Genomic DNA, 20469 nt, shown 5'->3' on the forward strand with positions numbered 1-20469 from the left:
GGAAGAAAATAGTGTATTAACATATAAGCAGATTTTTAGACAGAGTAGAAACCATAGTTCTGAGATATGCCTAAGGTCAATCAGTATGCTTTCCAAAGGATGGACATAGTGTATTTGGCAGACTAGAAAATTTAAGGCTTATATTTTGTAAGAAATATGTGAACATTGGATAATTAATTCCCAAAAGAGAGGAGAAAAATAAATGATTACTTTTGTGTGATTAGAATTGTGAAGATTGAGTTTTAATTTTTTTAATGATGCTTGTGGAATCTCTTGCAGATTGGGACAGAAGCATCCCCATTTCAACACAAGGCAGTTATTACCTTGCATGGGCATCTGCGATCTCCTGAGCTCCCGGTGTATGGGGCCAAAACACTGGCTGTGCGAGAGGGAATCCTAGATCTGCATGGTACAGTGGCTGACTGCTCAGAGAGTCTGTGGAAGACTCACAAGAAAACCAGAGATAACTGTTCCAATAAGATGAAAATTTTCCAGGCTTCTCAAGCTTTTAGCTGCCCCATCTCTACTCATCATATCTCCCTCCCTCCCCTTGTCCCAACTCTCAGCAGAGGTCCCTCCCAGGGAAGCCATTCCTGACCTTCTCCATACCCTTACTTCTACCATTTTCCATGTGTTTTCAAACACCTTTTGTCTCATTTCAGACATTACAGTGTATAATGACTGTCTATTTACTTTTTTTCTTTTACTTATATGAAAAGGTACTAAATATGGAAGTAGATTATAATTTCTGACTTTTTTCTACCTGTAAATAGACTCTATAATACAGTCTATAATAGTACCTTTCTATAGCTATATTCTAGAAAGTTATCAGAATGTAAAAATGATTTTGATCATGTTTTAGGTATAAGAGTAATTTATTATTTAAACAAAACAAGGTGTGAGTTCTCTTTATATTGAATTCTTCTATAATGCATTATCTAGGCCTAAATACAGAATGCCACCAACATGATCTCCTATTATTGCAAATATTCTACATTGTGCTAAACATATTCTATTGTGATTTCTTAGGAACCTGAACATATTATTTATCTCTAGATTATTAGTTTAATCCACCAACAGTGGACAAAGACGATGGTCTCTGTCCATTTTATTAATGTTAGTCCACTATATAGATAATATGTCTATAAAGATTATCATAAATAGAATATGGTATTATAAAAGGATGCTTTTAATTCTATAGAAAAAGCATACATGTTATTGCAAACCTAATTGTCATTTTTATGAAGCAAGCATTCCCATTCCACAAATTTCTTTTTTTGAGGAACGTATGAAATGCTAAGGTGAAATCTACTTGCCAAAATTGATTTTGTCCAGGAAGATTAGAATACATAAAACTCTCAATAACCAAGAAAGCGCATCTGAAGAAATGTGTTGTTCGTTTGTTGGTTGCAGGTCTGCCTATTCCTGTCATCTGGACTCACTTGGCTCGTACTGCAAAGGCAGGGGAGCAGACTTTGATTTTACAGGAAGCAGTGACGTGGAAAGCAGGAGATAACATTGTAATTGCTAGCACAGGACACAGGTATGATGCCTTCTGGACTTGATGGTTTTAATTAAGGCAGATTTTTAAATTGTATAAAAAAGGAATGATTTAGAAGGTCCACAACTATTTGATTTATATTTAAAACTTCTAATAAAACACAAGCAGGCAGCTATTTATTGTGAAATGTTAAGGGTGATCACCAGTGGGTTGCTTTTTACTTCATTGAATTTACAATAGGATAAAGGATAATTTTAAGCATGTAAAATAAATATGTGCTAATATAATATTTTATTTGTTTTACATGGCTAGGTTCCCAAGAGTCTATTTGAAAAAAGCATTCTCCTATTAAAAGCCATTTGAAAATATCTGACTTGGAACTCTCACTAAATACATTCATGAATGCAAAAATGTAAATGAGCTTCTTTGTTTGAGGTCACCAAAAGAGGGTTGAAAACAGCTAGTGAACCCTTTCTTATTTCATAGTCCTGGCAGTGGCTCCCACACAGCAATACTGTCAGTAATGATTGAATAAAGAGGATGAAATCATTATAGAAACAGTGATAGTTAACAACCTTTTGGGTGCCTGATATTTTTAAATTGAAACTGCTTATGACTCTTAATTTCTGTTTAATTAAATATTTTAGCAAATAATAAATAAAAGGAAGAAAATTAATATAGCTACCACAAGTATATAGGGGGTGGGGACAAAGGATATTTAGTTTTGCTTTATTGTTCAAATTATGGATAACAGTAAAATTGGATAGGATTGTGTTTATCAGGAAACAAATAGTGATTTATGACAATAATCAGCTAAATTAAATTATGGCCATGACTCAATTTTAAATTAAAATTCAAGATGGCATTTTGACATGCATTTTCCAAGTTAAAAATAGACTTGCAGATGTTAGGAAGAGTTAAATACATACTTAGCTTTATAAATGCCTAGTTTTTCCTGCCCTTGAAAGAAATTTTAATTACATAATGACAAAATAAAGAAGCAGGAAAATGACAGGGCTTATTAATAGAAGAGAAAATCTTCATTTATAGCTTCTCTGAGAGAAATTTAAAAGTTTGTAATTTAGCATGAACTAGTTTTAAGAAGATGGTTTTTTTTTAAATGTTTATTCATTGACTTTTATTTATTTGAAAAGCAGGGAGTGGGGAGAGAGAGAAAGAGAAATTATCCACTGATTCACTTCCCAAATGTTTGCAACAGCTAGGGCAGGACCAGGCTGAAGCCAGGAACCTAGAATTCCATCTGGAACTCCTGAGTAGGTGGCAGGGACCCCAAGTTTTTGAGCTATCATCAGCTGCCTCCAAGGCTCATTGACAGGGAGCTGGATTGGAAGCAGGGTAGCTAGGTCTTAAAAAGGCATTTGGAAATGGTTTGTGGACCTTCCAAGCATCAGCTTTGCCAGCTGTGCCACAATTCCTACCCATTAAGAAATTTTTACAGGGTGTCTGCCTGCTGTCCAGTCACATCGTCTTTTGAAAAGAGAAAGTCTTTATTATTGTTATTATTTGTGAAATAAGGAAACAAGAGAAATATGTTTCAAATCTTCCTCCCTAATTGAGGAGAGAACAAAAGCTTTATAGATCAAGTGGGAGAAAGCTGGGATGCAGAAAACCCCAGCAAGGCAGACATCTCTTGGAGAGACCCAGGCCTTTGGATTCTCTATGCACGTGGATAGCCATGCCTTATGAAGCAGGGACTCTAAAAATAGGATCAGCTCTGTTGTTAAAGCAGAAAATGAAGAAACTTTTAGGAAAAAAACTGGGGAAGAGTACAAGGAGTTTTTATATTTGGAACATCAAAGGAAAACCTAGTAAAAGTGCAGTTTGATATTTAAATAAGAATTAAGGAGTTTTCCACCAGGTTGAACTCCTTGTTCACTGTTTCATTAATGAATTCTAGCTGTAAGTTTGCAAAGTCAGTGTTAAGAGAACAACTTGTAAGTGAGATGGCTGGTGCCCAGCTCCCAGCAGTGGCACTTACCAGCCCTGTAGCCATACGATTTCGCCACTCTGCACTTCAGTAAAATTGAAATCTACCTCCTAGAAATATTGTAAAGATTTAGTGAGTTAATATGTATGAAGTATTGAGAGCAGAACCTGGCTTAACATATGTGCTATATACATATTTGATATTACTATAATGGAAGGGAAGATGTGTTTAGGTGCCTACAACTTATAAAATATTATGTTAGAATCTTCTTTTCTAAAGAAATCTCTGTGTTGTCTGGATCCAAGAGAATTCAAGAGAGGATAGACTAAATGCCTTTTCTGTGAACCTGTGAGTCCTTGTAGTACTGATTCACCCTTGTCTCTCAGCACCTTTATTCCCTACCTCTCCCAGCCCCTCTTCTCCACGGTTCCTTCTCTGGGTCTTTAGTAATTATGGGTCTCTCTGTCCACCCACAATCCTGAAAATCAGTGTTGTTTTCATGTCTCCGCTATCTTCTTTCTTTTTTATCCATTATTTTTTTCTTTTTACACCTGCTACCTAATTTTCTTCTCCACAAAACTTTCCCAGTGCCCTTCTAATCATCATCACTTCACTTCCTGAGCATCACCAAGTACTTTTGGTTCTGCCCTTGAGATGTCTCTTCCTTTAGCTTCTCCCGCGCAGTCCCTCATCCCTGCAGTATTAGATCATCTTCCTGTTTAGACTCCGTTCACTTTCTTCTTCATCTGAATTCATTCTGCCTTAATTTATTCAACCAATCAAAAGCTGTCATTGAGTTGTGACAGGTACTGTACTAAGTGCTCAGCACACAACAGGATTCTACAGGTCCCTTGCCCAAAGGGGCAGATGGGCTGGCAGAAGGAACGGTGACAAAGATACTTCCTAGGACTGCACTGTGGTTGCTCTGAGCACTCACAGTGCATGACGCCAAGTGTGTGAGGAATCCAGAGGAAGGGATGGGAGAGTTAAGTGGGATGCCTTTTAACCTATTTCCCATATGGCACTGTCATTTGAACCGATGCTTAGGGGAAAGGATTTGCCAAGGGAGAGAAGAATCAAAAGGGAATATTGAGAAAACAGAGGTAACTCCCTCAATTTTACCTCTGTTAACACCAATCACATCTTAGTAGAGAATATACAATCAAGTATTGGCACATTTATTTGCTTATAATCAGAGGAACTTTCTATTTGGTATCCTAGGTGTTTAACTCTGTCTAGAAAACTAAATACATGAATATGTACATTACAGAACTGGCTGGGATTTGGGGTGCCATGGAAGAATGGTAGAAATGAGACCTCCTTAACTTCAACTCAACTTCATTTCCCTGCTCAAGAATTTCCAGTGACTTCCCTTTATAAGGGTTCCTTAAATTTGGTATGAATTACATACTGGACAATCGTTGCAGTGTGGGGCTGTCTTGTATATTGTAGGATGCTTAGAAACATTCCTGGCTTCCTCTCTGGATTCCATTTGAACCCCCCAGATGTGATAACCAAAGTGTCTCCAAGCATTGCCACATGTCCTCAAGCTTTCTACAATTATCCTTAATCGGGAATCACTAAGTTATAAATGAATAGTTCTTTTTAATAGTTTTGAATGGTACAGGTCTATGAACTAATGCAGCACTTGAAAAATATTTATTTTAAATGCATCTGGAAACATTATTCGGTTGCTCTAATAAATAGTAAAATATTGTGCAAAACTTGTCTTTAGAATATTGACTGACATTAAATTTTTTTCTTATTTTTGGGGCTGGCATGTGGTGTAGCAGATTAATCTGCTGCCTGTGATGCCAGATTCAGCTCCCTGCTAATGCACCTGGGAAAGCAGCAGAAGATTGCCCAAGTGCTTGGGCTCCTGCCGCCCACATAGGAGACCTAGGAGAAGCTCCTGGTTGCTGGCTTCAGCCTGGCTCAGGCCTGGGCATTGTGGTCATTTGGGGAATGAACCAACAGATGGAAGAGCTCTCTGTCCCTCTCTCTTTCTTTCTCTCTCTCTTTGTCTCTCCTTTCTGTAACTTAGCCTTTCAAATAAATAAATAAATCTTTAAAATTTTCCCCCAGTTTATAAATAATGTACTCCAAATGGCATAAAACAAATATGCCAAAACAATATGTTATGTTGATTTATATTAATTTTGAAAGTTTTTTTTTGCTAAAATTATTTTACAGGCACAGTCAACAAGAGAATGAAAAAAGGACTATTGCAGCTGTGTCTTCAGATGGCATAACCATCACACTGACTAATCCACTGAATTACACGCACTTAGGAGTGGCTGTCACACTCCCGGATGGAACTCTGTTTGAAGCAAGAGCAGAAGTTGGAATTCTTACAAGAAATATTTTAATAAGAGGATCTGATAATATAGAGTGGAATGACAAAATTCCAGCATGTCCTGATGGATTTGACACAGGTAATTTTGGCAGCTGTCATGTGGCTGGTGTAATCATGCTACAAATTGCATATTCTAGTTGGCTTATGTTAAAAGTACATGATTTAATTCCAAATTGAAAGGGTCTACCTTGTTAAGGTCTTTTTTTCCATTTTATTGATTGTTTTCTTTAGATGTTTTTTGATGGATATTTTAATTTTTTATCTTTTATTTAGAAATAGTCCAAGTAATACAAAAAGCATAAAGAAGAATTAAATGATCACACAAACATTTAATAATTTTTAACATTTTGCCATGTCCACTTTGTATGAATATGGCACACAGACTATGTTAATATCATTAAATGGGAGAAATTTGGAAATGCTGGTAGCAATTTTAAGTAACATTATGAAAATATGTGCAAGTAATAAGTTTTAGCATTCTACAGTACATTGAAGCAATTATCATTCACAATAAGTGTAGTATATACTGTATGAAGTTCTAGAAAAGAGGATCTTCTAACATAAAGAAAAGATAAGGAATAGGAAATTAATTACCTGATTTACTCAATTTACAATATATACATGCATTGAGATATTATATTGTAGTCCATAAAAAAATGTATTACATGTAAATACAAAAATTAAAGGAAACTACTTACAAAATGGTGGAGGAAAGTGGTTAATGTCACTGTAATGAGAGAAATAAGCACTTGGATTATTTTGATAAAGTCTCTTTCTGAACTTGTGATTCCTTAGTATATGTTTAGAATAGACTTGAATACTTTTCAAATTTGTCATCAAGAAGTTATCTTGTTTAGATTTACCCAGATAATGTATAACTTGTGATATAGGATTTGGTTAGCAAATCTTTGATTTACTAATGCCTTTTCTATTGGCTAGATCTGTAATCTCTCAGAACAGAATGTGTGAAAATGGATTTATTATAGTAAGGAAGGAAAGAAGGAAGGAAGGGGGGGAAGGAAGAAAAAAAGGAAGGAAGGATGGATGGAAGGGAGGTAGGTAGGTTGGGTTCCTTGACAGACTATGGAGAGATGGATGATGCAGTGATAATGAAATAAGTGTATAGATTGGACCCTGGGTCAGATTTTTTCACCCTCAATGCTATTGAATTTGGTACAGAGAATTCTGTACCATAGGGCTCTATCCTCTGCATCCCTGTATGGGATGTTTTCACAGTATCCCTGACCTCTACCAACTAAATTCTAGTAACACCCCAACTATGTCAGACAAAAATGTTTCCAGGCATTAAAAAAAAAATTCCCTAGGAATAAATATCCTCTAGTTAAGAATGACTGGACTAAGTTATGCTCTATTAATATACAAACACAAAATCTCAGTGATTTAAAATGATAAACATTTATCATACTACATGTGTCCAACAGGGGTCAACAGCACTCCAGGATTGAGGCTGATGGCAGTACAATCTCAACATGAGCTTCCATGGTCTCTGAGGCAGATGAGTTGGCTGGAGAATCAAGCACCAGCAATGACTTGCATTGGTCCTAAAGTGACACATGTCTTTTCTACTCAGGTGCTATTGGTCAGAACTGTTCCATGGCCATGGCCATGGCCATGACTAACTTTCAGGGAATGAGTTTGTGCAAGCTCTTGTATACCCAGAAGTAGAAGAGTGCTTGATGTGAGCTCTCATACATATAGTGAAAAGCAGAGTACATTTCACAAGTCTCCTAAGTATTTTATAAAATCATTATTATTATTACAATCTTGTAAGTAGTCAAATGGCAGATATAGCTTAAATTATAACCCTTTCTTCAATGGGACGTAAAAGACAAACTTCATTAGATTTGATGTCAAATGATTCATGCTCTAATGCCAGCTTATCTGCACGAAGTCTCACAATGTATTTGAAGCTTATTTTCATCCTGTTTAAAATAAGAATACTTCCTGTTCTGCCTATTTACTATAGTTGTTAGAATTAAGTGACACAACACATATTGTAGTGCTGTGCAAGTATAACTTTGCACTGATTAATTTCCAAATCTTAGGAGACAGCTTCGAAAATATTAAACTAAAACATCTTTAAGAGTATTCATGTAGTCATTCAATTATTTAGAATCTTCTCTGGCAAATACTATAGTAAGTCCCCACATGAATGCCAAGGTGAACACATTAGATACATACCTTCCTTACTATCTAGAAGAGATGACATGTATACAAATAATTATATTCTATTATGAAATTGAAATTATATATGAATAAAAACTCATAAGATGGTCTAAGAAAAAATTGTGACATTCATTTTATGATGCTTTAAAAATATTTTTAAAGGTGAATTTGCCACACAGACATGCCTCCAAGGAAAATTTGGAGAAGAAATAGGAAGTGACCAGTTTGGAGGCTGCATTATGTTTCATGCTCCTGTACCTAGTACTAATATGGTAACTGGAAGAATAGAATATGTAGAGGTAAGAGGTTTTATTATGTCATAGTGATTTGCTCAAAGTTATCCATATAATAAATGTGTAAATTCCTATTTTTCCAGATGCTACTTATAATCTGTCTGGGGAGACATATGAGCAGGCACTTTGTTTGAATTTTTATTTATTTCTCATTAGTTTGAAAGGCAGAGAGACAGAGACAGAGAGAGTCCTCCTATTTGCTGGTTGCTCCTCAAATTTCTGAAAAAACAGGAATCTGGAACTCAAACCATGTCTCCCACATGAGTGGCAGGAACCTATCAGCTGTGTTCCTGGGGTGCATTAGCATAGAGCTGTATCAGCAGTGGAGGCAGGACATGAACCCAGGTACTCTGATATGGAATGCAGGTATCCAGAGTATCATTGTAACTGCTACACTAAATGCCCACCCTAGAAGACTATTTTAATACATCAAATATTCACTCATTTGATTATACCAGAATTTCATTTCTTCTGTTTTTCTACATCCAATATGTAGTTAATTATCAAATTTGAAGTTAATCATATAAGTTAATCATCAAATTATTCTTTTGCCCAAAAAACTCATCAGGAATCTATTCCCTTTCTATAACATGTACTAAATCTCATACCCAAGCTACCATCACCTTTGACCTAATTACCGTGGGTTTTTTTTTTTCAAGATTTGTTTATTTAATTGAAAGAGTTATAGAGAAAGAGAGAGAGAGAGAGAGAGAGATCAGCCATTTGATGGTTTACTCCCCAGATGGTTGCAATGGCCAGGGCTGGGCCAGACCAAATCCAGGAGCCAGGAACTTCCAGGTCTCCCATATGGGTAGCAGGGTCCCAAGCATGTGGACTATCTTCTATTGCTTTTCTCAGGCCATTAGAAGGGAGCTAGATCAGAAGCAGAATAGCCAGGACATGAATTAGCACCCACGGTATGCCAGCATTGCAGTAGGTGGCTTTACCAACTACACCACAATTCCAGCCCCTAATTATTGTGTTTTATCCTAATTGGTCTTCTTGTTTCTACTTTCACTCCAATGGTCTTCATACCACCAGTCAGTCATGTTTAAAAAGCATAAATAAGAGGCACGTGTGCGGCCTGGCCCTTAAGACATTTGGGATGCCTGCCTCCAATATCTGAGTACCTAGGCTTGAATCCTGGCTCTACTAGGAATCCTAGTTTCATGGATTGAGTTCCAGGCTCTTGGCTCTGGCCTGGTCCAGTTTTGGTTGTTGTGTGCATTTGGGGAGTCAATCTCTCTCTCTCTCTCTCTCTCTCTCTTCCATTAATATAAATAAAAATAAAACAATTTTAAAGTTCATGAAAACTTTAAGATTTTGTTACAACCCATTTCCAAATCTTTCAATGTCTTTGTGTTATGCCTAAAGCCAAAAGTCCCAGTCCTTACCATAGAAACCCCATGATCTGTCCCCCAGCTCTTCTCTGACTTTATCTGCTATGACTGTAGCCTTCATTCACGGCCCTGCCAACCATGTAATCCTCCTCCTTGTGTGATGTGTTAAGTACATTCCTGTGTCTGCTTGGAAGGCTCCTCCACCAAATACAGGCATGACTCATACTCTTACTTCCTCACCCCATTTATTTGAAATTGATTACCCAACCCTTGTTTCCCTTGATCTACTTACAACTTCTCACAAGACACATATTTTATTTATTCTCCATGTCTATCTCTAGAGTATAAGTACAGTTATTTCAAATGTTTTCTCTGCCAGTTCTATGAGTGGAACCATGCATGGTGTGTATAAGGCTCTGACTTGATTATTAATTGAGCAAACAACAAACAAATCCCTAATCTATTAGGAGCTATTCCTTTTTTAGTATAGTTTTCATTAAATATTAAGGATAAGAAAAGAAAGAAGGGAGAGAATTAGACTAGTAAAATCCATAAATCCATTAAGCTGGGCGCACCTAGATTGAATTGATAGTGGCAGAATCAATGTTTCAAGTTTGTGTGCAGCAGCCTTCCTCCTAGGATATTATACACACATGTGAATTCTGAGATAAGGACTAAGTGAAGTTGCCAGGGTCTATTTGTTTATTAAATACTAGTAATGGTTAATTTTTTATTTTTAGGTAGAGAATGAAGGTAAATATATGACCTAGTATTTCTTTCCTTAATGCATGGTATTACATTACACACACTTGCACGTATATACATTCTCCCACACATCAGCATCCTGCATGGCAGAGTGGTTAGTAAGAGCACAGTCTCTAGAGTTAGATCAACCTGAGTTTAAATGGAGCTTTGTGACCATGAGCACGATGATCAGTCTTGCTAAACATCAGTGTCTTCATTTGTGAAATGAAGTTAATAAGTGGCTACTTAATGGGGACTATGGTAAAACTGTGATTGTGCCTATAAAACACTTAGTAGAATATCTGTGCATGACAAATATTCAAGAAATGCTTCTAAGATAAGAATCAAATTAAAGGAGAGAATCTTTAAGAGAGTTTATTTTGTATAGCACAAATTTTCATAATGGACCAAGGTAGAAAACAGAAGAATCAGAGATGGCTTTTTTTTTGCATATACATTCACTTGGTAACAAGTATTATCTGTTATATAAAATTAGATGAGTTGTCAAATAATATATTCAAATGATAAACATGAATAATACAGAATATATAAATGCATTAATAATAAAAATTAGAGACTGTTTTGAGACAAGAAAATATGAACCATGCAAACTCTGAGTCTACGTGGATTACTAAACAGCTGTAACTTCTGGGCTTCACAGGTATTTCATGCGGGCCAGGCTTTCCGGTTAGGCCGATATCCAATACATTGGCATCTGCTTGGAGATCTGCACTTTAAATCTTATGTAAGAGGTTGTGCAATTCACCAGACTTATAACAGAGCTATTACCATCCATAACACACATCACCTTCTGGTTGAGAGGAATGTTATATATGATGTTAAAGGAGGAGCATTTTTTATAGAAGATGGTATCGAACATGGCAATATCCTGCAATATAACTTGGCAGTATTTGTGCAACAAAGTACTAGTCTTCTGAATGATGATGTTACCCCAGCTGCATTTTGGGTCACCAATCCTAACAATACCATAAGGCACAATGCAGCTGCTGGTGGCACTCACTTTGGCTTTTGGTATCGAATGAATAACCACCCTGATGGGCCATCCTATGACCAAAACATTTGCCAAAAAAGAGTTCCTCTGGGAGAATTCTTTAACAATACTGTTCATTCTCAAGGTTGGTTTGGAATATGGATCTTTGAAGAATATTTCCCCATGCAAACAGGATCTTGTACTTCTATAGTGCCAGAGCCAGCAATATTTAATTCACTAACTACTTGGAATTGCCAGAAGGGAGCAGAATGGGTCAATGGAGGTGCCCTTCAGTTTCATAACTTTGTGATGGTAAATAACTATGAGGCTGGAATTGAGACCAAGAGGATCCTGGCTCCCTATGTTGGAGGATGGGGTGAAGCCCATGGAGCAGTGATTAAAAATGCCAAAATAGTTGGTCATCTTGATGAACTAGGAATGGGATCTACATTTTGCACAACAAAAGGACTGGTTCTCCCATTTAGTGAAGGCTTGACTGTGTCCTCAGTCCACTTCATGAATTTTGACCGCCCCAACTGTGTAGCTTTGGGAGTGACATCCATCACTGGAGTTTGTAATGAAAGATGTGGAGGCTGGAGTGCAAAATTTGTTGACGTTCAGTATTTTCACACACCAAACAAAGCTGGCTTTCGATGGGAACATGAAGTGGTACTGATGGATCTTGATGGTTCACTTACAGGTAATGTTATTTTTTAGATTTATGATAAAATAAACTTGAAATAGGCTTGCGTGAACATGGAATTGAATTGTTAAAGCAGATTTACCTTCATAACAGATCTTATCCTATACCAAACTTTATTAATTATATCCTGGAAGAGCCCCCAAACAGTCCAAATATGTCTTGTGCTTACATTTGCACTTTGAGTTAGGAGCTACTTTTGGGAAATATTTATGGAAACACTGATCATACCAGAAGCCAGTTCAGTTTCAGGACTCCTCTATTTTATGCTCAGTTAACTGCTCAGGTAAGAAACTGCTTAGAGAAATTCTCTAGCCAGTCATGACCCAGAATCATCTGAATTCCATGTTTCTTTACATAAGCACTGAAGACAGATTGGCTATATCCTTACTAAAATACTTTGAAATGAAGGAATGTCAAGCCTAGTGTTATTAACCCTTTTCTTTCTGACCTAAATTCTAAATTTGGAATTCATTCAAAGACGACATTAACTCTAGAACAGAATTCAATATATTATAGGTTAACATTGTTAGCATTTTAAGTACAAAATATATCACAGTTTCCATTAATATTCTTGGTTTCTGGAATTCAGCATCTTCATAAATTGTTAATGATAAAGATAAAGGCTTATTTAAGATAATCAGAAAGATCGTGTATGTGTGCACAAGTGCCCGTGCACACTGCTGAATAATAGTTTTCTAAGCAATCCAATTGATGGGTGCATCTAGAGATATTAATGGTTTACCTTTCTGAAAGACTCTTTAGAAAGAACATTCATCTCAATATTCAAGTGGATTAAATTCTCAACGGCAGCCGTTGACTTCTGTATCCTACTCTAATCATGGCTTTTATGCGGAAGGACATTTGGATGCCTTGATGTATAAAGCTTTGTGTACTCTTTATTGGCTTATTTAACTCAGCTTAGATTTATTAATGTTAATTGGCAGTCCTCTGGTTAAGAGCACAGGCTATATTGTTAGACTGTCTGATCAGAATTCTTTTATGTGTCCTTGACCAAGTTACTTACTCCACCTCCCATCTCCTACTGTGATTCTCATGGGGCCTTCTGATCCCACAGAATAACCCACTGAAAAACCTCTGTATATGGAGTCCATTATCCAACAGAAACAAAAGACATTTACCATACTTTTGGCTTTTGCTGGCAGGAATATGAATGATGGAAACTGTACATTGTAGACTTTGTTTTCAGTTTTCTAACATGAAATAGAAAATATTCTTTTTGTATTCCTTTCCCAGGGCACAAAGGACATACTGTCATTCCACATAGCCCTTTGCTAGACCCTTCTCATTGCACTCAAGAAGCTGAGTGGAGCATTGGGTTCCCCGGATCTGTGTGTGACACCTCAGTCAGCTTCCATCGCTTAGCTTTCAACAAGCCCGCCCCATCATCTCTCCTTGAAAAGGATGTTGTTCTCTCAGACTCTTTTGGTAAGTGGAATATAATGAACTACTGTAAATCACTAATTTTAAATTTAAAAAATATGTTTTCCCATGCTTTTGCCGACATCTTCTTGAGTTGTTACTTGATGTTTCAAGAATTGGAAAAAGCATATTTTTTTTTATCAATTCAGGCAGGAAAAAAGTACAAGCAAAGAGGGTATTTCAGGAATACTGAATATTGATATCCTTTTGATCATGGGACCTCCAGACAATATTATGACTGGGAGTATGAAAGTTGGCATAGCCTTTGGAGCAACACAGTAAAAATATACCAGTGATTTTGCTCTGAAGATCAATGTTTTTGGTTATCCTTGCTGATTAAGATGGGATAAGGGGAGCATTTGCTAAGTCAATAGCTGTATAGCAGGTGCCAGAGACTGTCAATTTACTAATTTGTTCCCATAGAGATATAATATTATACTTGGGCCACCAGATATGCTTGCCATCATTACCTGACGAGATGGCATCAATTTCGTGCCTTTATTCATGATCCATCTTGCATTTGCACCAAATAAGCAAGTTACATGGAGGCAAGAATGGAATTCTAATCCTTATATCCAATCTTTTATTGTGATACTAATCTCTGCATCCCCCCTCAAATATTAGGAATTTCTTATAGTTTATTATCTTGGTAAGGAGGTGGGAAGGCATGATTCCTAGAATATCTGCTTAGTCCTTCTACCAGATCTACCTGTATTCTTCTAGTCAGAACCAATGTGGGAATTGCTCCAGTTCTTAAGTGTACCTATTCCCACTATACCTGACTTATCCTACCCTGACTGTCTCAGATCTCTTGATAAATCAGTTTATCTATCTATCTATCTTGGGTCCCTATCTCTCTCTCTCTCTCTCATATGCAAGGCAGCAAGTGATGACCCAAGTGCTTGGGACCCTGTCACCCACAAAAGAGATCCAGCTTTAGTTTCTAGCTCCTGGCTTTAGACTGACCCAGCCTTGGTTGTTGAAGGCATTTGGGGAATGATCCAGCAGGTTGAAGATTTCTGTCTTTTTGTCTGTCCCTGTCTCTCTGCTTTTCAAATAAATTTATAAAATAATTAAAAATACACTGAAATATATAGTGAAAATTGATGCACTTAGAAATAAATTAATTTTTAATAAGGAATCCTAAATATAGGAAGAGATTTGTTCAACAAAATTCAAATTCATTTATTCCTTTTCTTTTAAATATGTTGCAAATACTTTCATAATGTTCTTTAAAACTCTATCAGGGGGTATGAAATTAGCCTAGTGGTTAAGCAGCTAATTGGGACATCAGTGTCCTATACCAGAGTGCCTAGGTTTGATACCCAGCTCTGGATCCTGACTTCAACTTCCTGCTAATGCAGACCTTAAGAGGCAGTGGTTGTCACTCTCTTCAAATAATTGGAGACCTGCCACCCACACTAGAGATTTGTATTGAATTCTCAGTCTTCTACCTTTGGTCCTGATCCTGCTGTGGCCTTTGCAGATATTTGGAGAGCAAACAAGCAGATAGTATCTCTCTTTCTCTTTCAAATAAATAAAAATTTAAAAACACTATTGATGTTTCTTAATGTCCTCACTTAATGATATTTATAAAGTAGAACTAGTGATTTGAAACTAAAACTATGTATCTCAATATGAAGCAATTAAATTTTGAAAATGTATATTATTATTATATCATCCGTGTGATAGTTGCTAAAATTTCCTTTGTCAAATCCATCAGGGCACTCTGGGATTTTGTTATTACACTCTAGGTTATCAGATTCTCTTGTTAAGATATTTATTATAAAAACTCCAAGTTCTGCCCTTCTTTTCTTTTTTTTTTTTTTTTTTTTTTTTTTTTTTTTTGACAGGCAGAGTGGACAGTGAGAGAGACAGAGAGAAAGGTCTTCCTTTGCCGTTGGTTCACCCTCCAATGGCCGCCGCAGCCAGCGTGCTGCGGCCTGTGCACCGCGCTGATCCAATGGCAGGAGCCAGGTGCTTCTCCTGGTCTCCCATGGGGTGCAGGGCCCAGGCACTTGGGCCATCCTCCACTGCACTCCCTGGGCCACAGCAGAGAGCTGGCCTGGAAGAGGGGCAACCGGGACAGAATCTGGCGCCCTGACCAGGACTAGAACCTGGTGTGCCAGTGCCACAAGGCAGAGGATTAGCCTAGTGAGCCGAGGCGCCAGCCCCTTGTTTTGAACAGAATTCTACCCCTATTCCCACTACACAGTCTGGAACTGGAGGAGTAAATTTAAAGTGGGTCCATGAACTCATTGTGAGACTGAGCAAGGACTCAACCTATCACATACCTTTCATAAGTCCCCACTTCAGGCTGGTAAAACATGCTGGCAGGGTAGCATTTAGCACCTTTGAGGATTTTAATAACTTAAAAGGTCTTTTTCCTCTTATGGATTTTTTTTCTAATTTTTTTTTCTCCTATGGATTGAAAGGGCAATCCACTATCTCAGCAGTTTAAAGACATAGACCCTTGGCCGGCGCCGCGGCTCACTAGGCTAATCCTCCGCCTTGTGGCGCCGGCACACCGGGTTCTAGTCCCGGTCGGGGCACCGGATTCTGTCCCAGTTGCCCCTCTTCCAGGCCAGCTCTCTGCCGTGGCCAGGGAGTGCAGTGGAGGTTGGCCCAAGTGCTTGGGCCCTGCACCCCATGGGAGACCAGGAGAAGCACCTGGCTCCTGCCATCGGATCAGCGCGGTGCGCCAGCCGCAGTGCGCCAGCCGCGGCGGCCATTGGAGGGTGAACCAATGGCAAAGGAAGACATTTCTCTCTGTCTCTCTCACTGTCCACTCTGCCTGTAAAAAAATAAAAATAAATAAATAAATAAAGACATAGACCCAGGGGCTACTGCTTCTCTTCTGAATAGAAGATTTTCAGACTGGAGCAATGTTACTTATTGTTAGAAGCTGTGTTACAGTAAATAATGTTTGAAGTAGAGTGTCTATGAATGTTTTCTTCCAAATAAAAACTGCAGGCTAAAACAAGATGAAATCAAGGCATCAAAGCCAACGAAGTTATTTTATCTGATAATATTTTAGTGTTTCCCACCACTCTGTCATAAAAGAGTTTCTTATGAGCAAACTTTTCATCATTTCTTCCAATACTTTATGGCATAACTGTAAGTAAACTGAATAGTAGTATTTTTTAAAACATAGGTTAAAAATATACTTTTTAAAAGAACTCGGAGATGTGCAACTTTCCTAAATAAATTACTTGCAAAATATAACATGATGAAGCATATATCCCTTTATGATTTTTTATGCAGTAATATTTAAATATCTAAAGTCTCTGTCTTGCTGTTTTTAATAGTGGTGTAGGTGATGACTTTAGGGAAGAGCTTTTTGTATTTTGTATTTTGACATCTTGATTCAAGAATTTAGCATTTCTGAATTTATGATATTATAGCTTTCTTGTGCAGTCCTATGTGCCCTTTGACCTGGTCTACTCAAAAATTAAGATTTATATTTAGTTAATACTGTGAATACCTGCAAGGCAAAATTTGTAAACTTATCTTTCTAACATCCACAGGACTTAACACAGAAAACTGTAAGTACTAGAATCTTGGTAGGAATTAAAATAAGTGGAATTATTTGCAATACTCAGACCAGATTGCAAACTAAAGAAAAACATTACACCAGGCACTTTACTTTTTAACTTGACTATGATAATCAACTTTATAGAAAGGTGGATTTAAACCTTTTTGTTTTCTTTCCAATAAAGTCAGAATTATTTACTAGTAAAAACTGAAAAAAAGCACATGACTTGATCGTATATGTAAACTAAGTGAGTCAAAAGTTTTACTAGTAAACTAGATCAGTGTGAAATAAGGTTTGGTGTATCTTTACATGTATCCTTATATATCATGATCACAACATCTCACACATGATGATATATCTTTATGTAGCTAAATGCATGAAGTTAGACCGGATGTCAGAGTAATTAGAGACACTCAATTTTTTAAAATAATTTTTTAAAAAAATTTTGCTTCAGGGCCGGCACCGCGGCTCAATAGGCTAATCTTCCACCTGGAGCGCTGGCACACCAGGTTCTAGTCCCGGTCAGGGCACCGGATTCTGTCCCGGTTGCCCCTCTTCCAGGCCAGTTCTCTGCTCTGGCCTCGGAAGGCAGTGGAGGATGGCTCCAGTCCTTAGGCCCCGCACTCACATGGGAGACCAGGAGGAAGCACCTGGCTCCTGGCTTTGGATCAGCACGGTGCCCCGGCCACAGCGGCCATTGGAGGGTGAACCAAGGGTAAAGGAAGACCTTTCTCTCTGTCTCTCTCTCTCACTGTCCACTCTGCCTGTCAAAAAAAATTTTTTTTGCTTCAAGGAACTTATATTTCAGTCCAAAATACTTAAAACCAACATACTCAAATGTGAGTATACACCTGAAAAAAATTAAGAAAAACAAACTGAAAAATGAAAATTAGTTTTACCTATGAAATTGAATTATCAAGTAAGGTTAGAGTATTATCCTGTGCATTGAAACACTTTAAAGTAGTTTGGTTCTGCCAAATACAGCAACAGATTTGAGAGGTTTTGGATGATATTAATCAGCTCTTTTGTAAATCAGCTATTGCTCTACAACTACTCTTCCAAAACTCAACAGCTTCAACCTAGTCATTTATTTTCACTCATGTGGCTGAGGGCTGGGTTGGTTGACTAGTCTGGACTCTGCTAGGAGTTGCTGCTCAAGGTGAAGACTTAGTGGGCTTTGCTCCTTCCTATACATTGAGCTCAGGTGGCTCCACAAAATGCTCATTCTTGGTCCTAGGTAAAGGGAGGGTAGTGGTCTGGGAAGCTCTTATACAAGAATTATGAAATCTATCTTCTTCATAAAGAGGCTCACAAAGTCAACATTTCACTGAGAATTCACATTTCAAACCTTACTAGTATCAGATCTACTAATGTCCCATTGGCCAAAAGAAGTCCCCCAAACACCCAACATAGCAGGGAAATCTACTTTGCCCTCCATGAGGGGAGAAGGGTAGATTATTTTTTTTTAGCAATAATCTGAACCATCATATTTTTACTTTTCAGGGTTTGAGATGCTGCAAGTTTTTACTGCCTCTGCTCATGACTCTTTAAAAACTAATACTAACTCATAAGCTAAGCATTCTGAATGAGTGAATTTGTTTTCCCTTGATTTTGGGGGAAAATTGGCCACATTACACAAGAAAATGAATGACACTTTATTTTGGAATCTTGCTTCTAGCTTCTTCCTCCTGAATTTTTAAGCTAAGAAGGTGTCCATTTAATGTAAAATCCAATCAGAGATAAAAATGAGAGTGGGAATGGAGGGAAAAATGTAGCAGTAATTAATCAGACATTTAGGTTTTTTTTTTTTTTCAAATATTTTACTGAAGTTGTCAGGTACTCTCTCAAGACCAGAGCTTTACAAAATTATAGTTTTTCCCATAACAGGTAGTTCTGGTTCCATTTTTACAAAATTTAGATATGGTGGACCATGTTAAGTGATAGGTCTAGTTGCAGCTTCATTTCTTAGCAGCGCTACATCAAAAATTTATGAGAGTAAAGTGAAATTATTTGTTAGAATTTGTTATACAGATTTTGATTAGCTCTTGGGAGGCTCTGACAAAGAATCAGAACTTGTGTTTGCATCGTCTAGAAATCAAGGATTCTGAATAATTAAGTTCTTAAAAATATAAGTGGAACCACATTTAATTTAGATCTCTGCTATTTTAAAGAATCTTATTTATATGTTTAAGCACTTTTGTCTTAGTAGTCATAATCATCATCATGTTTTGACTGAGTTTTTCCCTAAGAAATGGAAAGTTTCATCTTACTTAAAAATTCCAAGTGGGACAGCATTTTACTTTCCAGTTAAATGTAAAATTAAATATTTGGGATCGTTAGTCATACAAGACTTTTAGAACAATGTTATTTCATTTAGTATAAAGAAGTTCTATGCTGACCTCTTTAGAGACTTCCACCAGACTGCTATTTTATATTGCACACATTAATAGAAGGGATATGGGCATTTTGCAAAGAGATGAAGAGGCTCTTAACACACCTACTCCCATATTGGAGAGCCTGGCTTGAAGTCTGAGCTCTGCTTCCAATCTCAGGTTACTGCTAATGTGTACCCTGAGAGGCAGCAGGTGATAGCTCAGGTGGTTTTATGACTTTGGGGAATGTCAGAGCATGAGATAACAGTCATTCTCTCTCTCCCCTTCCCCTTCCTTCCCCTTCCCTCCCCTTCTCTTCCCTCCCTTCCCCTCCCCTTCCTTCTCTCCCTTTCATCTCTGCCTCTCAAATAGGTAAAAGAAAGAAATAAATTTTTTTAAAGGAGAAAACTTTTCTCAAGGTAAAGATTATTAATGTTTGCTTTGTTTTGGGTTCTCCTACAGGCACAAGCATTGTTCCTTTCCAGAAGAAACGACTAACTCATATGTCTGGATGGATGGCTCTGATTCCAAATGCAAACCACATTAACTGGTATTTTAAAGATGTAGATCACATAACCAACATATCATATACGTCAACATTCTATGGATTTAAGGTGAACAAGGAGAATAAAATCTATCTTCTAATATTAAAATTGCATATTACCCAAACATATTGTACTGTCATTTTTACTCATACCCATGGTTAGGCCCAAAATACCCTTGCCTCACAAAGCAGTCTATTAAAGTCCTACACACCCTTCTTGACCCCTATAAATCTAAGAAGTAAGCCACAAAAGCATTGTTTGAGAATCAGAATTAAGTAATTTTTCTACCACCTTCCCATAATGCCAAATTTGTGACCCTGTCATTATTACCATGATAATATATTACATTTATTGAGTGCTTATATCTTAAGTACCATGTAAGGGCTATTATTTGTGTCATGAAATATAGCACACAGAAAATTATTTTTTTAAAAAATAACATTCCAGTGCCAGTATGCCCACCACCTACCTCTACCTAAATCTAACATTCTGTGAATATTTCCTCTAGTTTTTT

General features: G+C 37.2%; 1 protein-coding gene across 3 annotated transcripts in view; it reads left to right on the plus strand.

The window, feature by feature from the left end:
• PKHD1L1 (PKHD1 like 1) overlaps positions 1-20469 on the plus strand; it is a 200319-nt gene that overhangs the window by 87470 nt on the left and 92380 nt on the right. For all 3 annotated transcript variants that reach the window (XM_070075409.2, XM_051843973.3, XM_070075410.2), the window contains exons 45-51: positions 280-409; positions 1414-1543; positions 5643-5884; positions 8155-8291; positions 11031-12060; positions 13318-13509; positions 19873-20024. In XM_070075409.2, coding sequence (XP_069931510.2) covers positions 280-409; positions 1414-1543; positions 5643-5884; positions 8155-8291; positions 11031-12060; positions 13318-13509; positions 19873-20024 — 2013 coding nt within the window. The remainder of the gene's footprint in view (positions 1-279; positions 410-1413; positions 1544-5642; positions 5885-8154; positions 8292-11030; positions 12061-13317; positions 13510-19872; positions 20025-20469) is intronic.

Source organism: Oryctolagus cuniculus, chromosome 6 (assembly GCF_051225735.1).
Source record: "Oryctolagus cuniculus isolate XC-2025 breed Fujian yellow rabbit chromosome 6, ASM5122573v1, whole genome shotgun sequence".
NCBI classification, from domain to species: Eukaryota; Metazoa; Chordata; class Mammalia; order Lagomorpha; family Leporidae; genus Oryctolagus; species Oryctolagus cuniculus.